This window comes from Eulemur rufifrons, chromosome 7 (assembly GCF_041146395.1).
Source record: "Eulemur rufifrons isolate Redbay chromosome 7, OSU_ERuf_1, whole genome shotgun sequence".
Classification (NCBI taxonomy): domain Eukaryota; kingdom Metazoa; phylum Chordata; class Mammalia; order Primates; family Lemuridae; genus Eulemur; species Eulemur rufifrons.
In genome coordinates this window covers 250,487,754-250,489,655 of record NC_090989.1, presented here as the reverse complement: position 1 = coordinate 250,489,655, position 1,902 = coordinate 250,487,754, and the positions used below count along the sequence as shown (strand labels likewise).

At 55.8% G+C, this 1,902-nt stretch overlaps 1 protein-coding gene across 1 annotated transcript; it reads right to left on the bottom strand.

Annotated features, from left to right (window-relative positions):
- Positions 1-429: 429 nt before the first annotated feature.
- On the bottom strand, positions 430-1,137 carry TMEM215 (transmembrane protein 215). Its single transcript, XM_069474334.1, has one exon. The coding sequence runs from the start codon at positions 1,135-1,137 to the stop codon at positions 430-432; it is 708 nt and encodes a 235-aa protein (XP_069330435.1).
- Between the last annotated feature and the right edge of the window lie 765 nt (positions 1,138-1,902).

The following is a 1,902-nucleotide window of genomic DNA, read 5'->3' as shown; positions in this document are numbered from 1 at the left end:
CAAAATTTTTCTTTCAATTTCTTCAGACATAAAGCAGCTGATTTCCTTATGGCTAGCCTGTGCCTCATTTGATGCCTGACATCTGCAGCCTACTCTAGACTTACCTCACTTTCAGCAGGTGCTGAATAGCACTTTCTGGGTTATTTTACAAAGCATTTGACATTGTTTAAATTGTTAAGAAGCAATTGGAACAGCTTCCTTCCCTACCCACTACCTCTTCTACTGTCCTTTACCCTCATCTCCCCTTTCCCTAAAATATGTCCCCAACATGCCTATTTACATATTCTCAGGCACCAGAAGTTTGCATATCCATCACATACCAGGTCAATTTCTAACAGTGTGAAGGCTGTTGGAGCAGAGCAATTTCCTTCCTTTGGGAGCTGCTTGTAGTTGTGTTTCTACCAATCTAGTGACCCTTGTATGCAGAGCTTAGACTATTGTCTCGTGGTCCCACCTGCCTTGGATCTGATTGATGTAACAACAGTATCTGTCATAGGGGCTGTTCTGCTTGTAGGAGCAAACAATGATACTGTCTTGGGGCACAAAGAAGATGCTGTCCTCGGGCTCAGGGCAGTCAGATCTGTCCCAGGCTGAGCACTTGGCGTCCAAGGCACTGTAGGCGAGGGAACTGCCAGATGGGCAGTAGCCGTCCAGGTATCTGGATGTCTCCTCCTGATGCCCGCTCTGGACCAGGCTCTGGCATTCTCCTTCCTCCGTGGGTGTGACGGTGGTGATGGAGCTGGCCACAGGCACCTCACCCGGCCCCTGTTGGGGAAGCTTCCCCCGGAGGCCCGCCTTCTTAGCCAGCTCATCTGAGCTCCCCTTGCCTGACTCCAGGTCTGAAGGGGTCCTCAGCAGCTCCACCACCTCCTTGTCCCTAGGTTTCCGGAAGCAGGGCAATTTGCGGACCCATAGCAGCTCATTATCCGGCCACTTGGTGCATCCCTCGGTTTTCCTGGCCAGGGCAATGGCCGCAATGCCTGGCAGGCAGATGGCTGGCCCGATGGCCAGGAGGGGGATGTTTCCCAGAGTCTCCCCTTTCATCCCAGAGACGGTGAACATAAAACCAAAGACCAGGAAGACACTGACCAGGGCCACCACCAGCCCAGTCCTCGGGTTAATGTCATCAGGCCGCATCTTTCACTCCATCCAGGTTGGGGGCTGCTTGCTGGCCAGGGAGTAGCGTTCCTCTCCTCTGCCAGAGGTGAAACCACAGTGGGTTAAAAAAAATCCAATCAAGTTCCCACCCACCAGCTCTGTCTCTTTTTCGCTTGTCTCTCTCTACTTGTCTTTCAGTCTTCGTCTCTGTCTCTCTGGCAATCTCTTTTCTCTCTGTTACTCTTGCAAATTTTCTCTCCACCCCCCACCCCCACCCCTCTCTCCCTCTCTCACTATTGCAACCGCTGTCTCTTTCTCATATAAGCACGCACCGGCTGGGGCCACCGAGGTACCTGAGGGTTCCTGCCGTCTCCAGGGAGTAGGGAAAGAGGCCAGTCTGAGTCTCCTCAGAAACCTCCACAGCAGCTGTCCCCTCGGCTCGCTTCCTAGGTTCTGGGAGGAAAGCCTGTTTTTCCCCACTGACTGTGCATCCCGGAGGTGGAACGTGGGAGAGTGTCTTTGCCAGCAGTGCCCGTCGGTCCCCAGGGCGGTGGAAGCGGAGCGGCGGCGCAGCCCAGCGCCGGCTGTGCGCGCAGCGCGGGGCGCGGGAGGAGGACGGACTTAGTGTGGAAAGAGGGAAAGCGGCGCGCGAGCCTGGCCTCGTTACATCACTTTCAGAGCACGCTCAGAAACAAAGCGGGATGCGCGGGGGCGCGAGGGGTCAGACCCCGGGGAGAGCCACTCGGCGGAAGGGGCTGCCCGGGAGGGCAGAGCAGGGCCACCGGACAGCTACCGTGCCCGGGG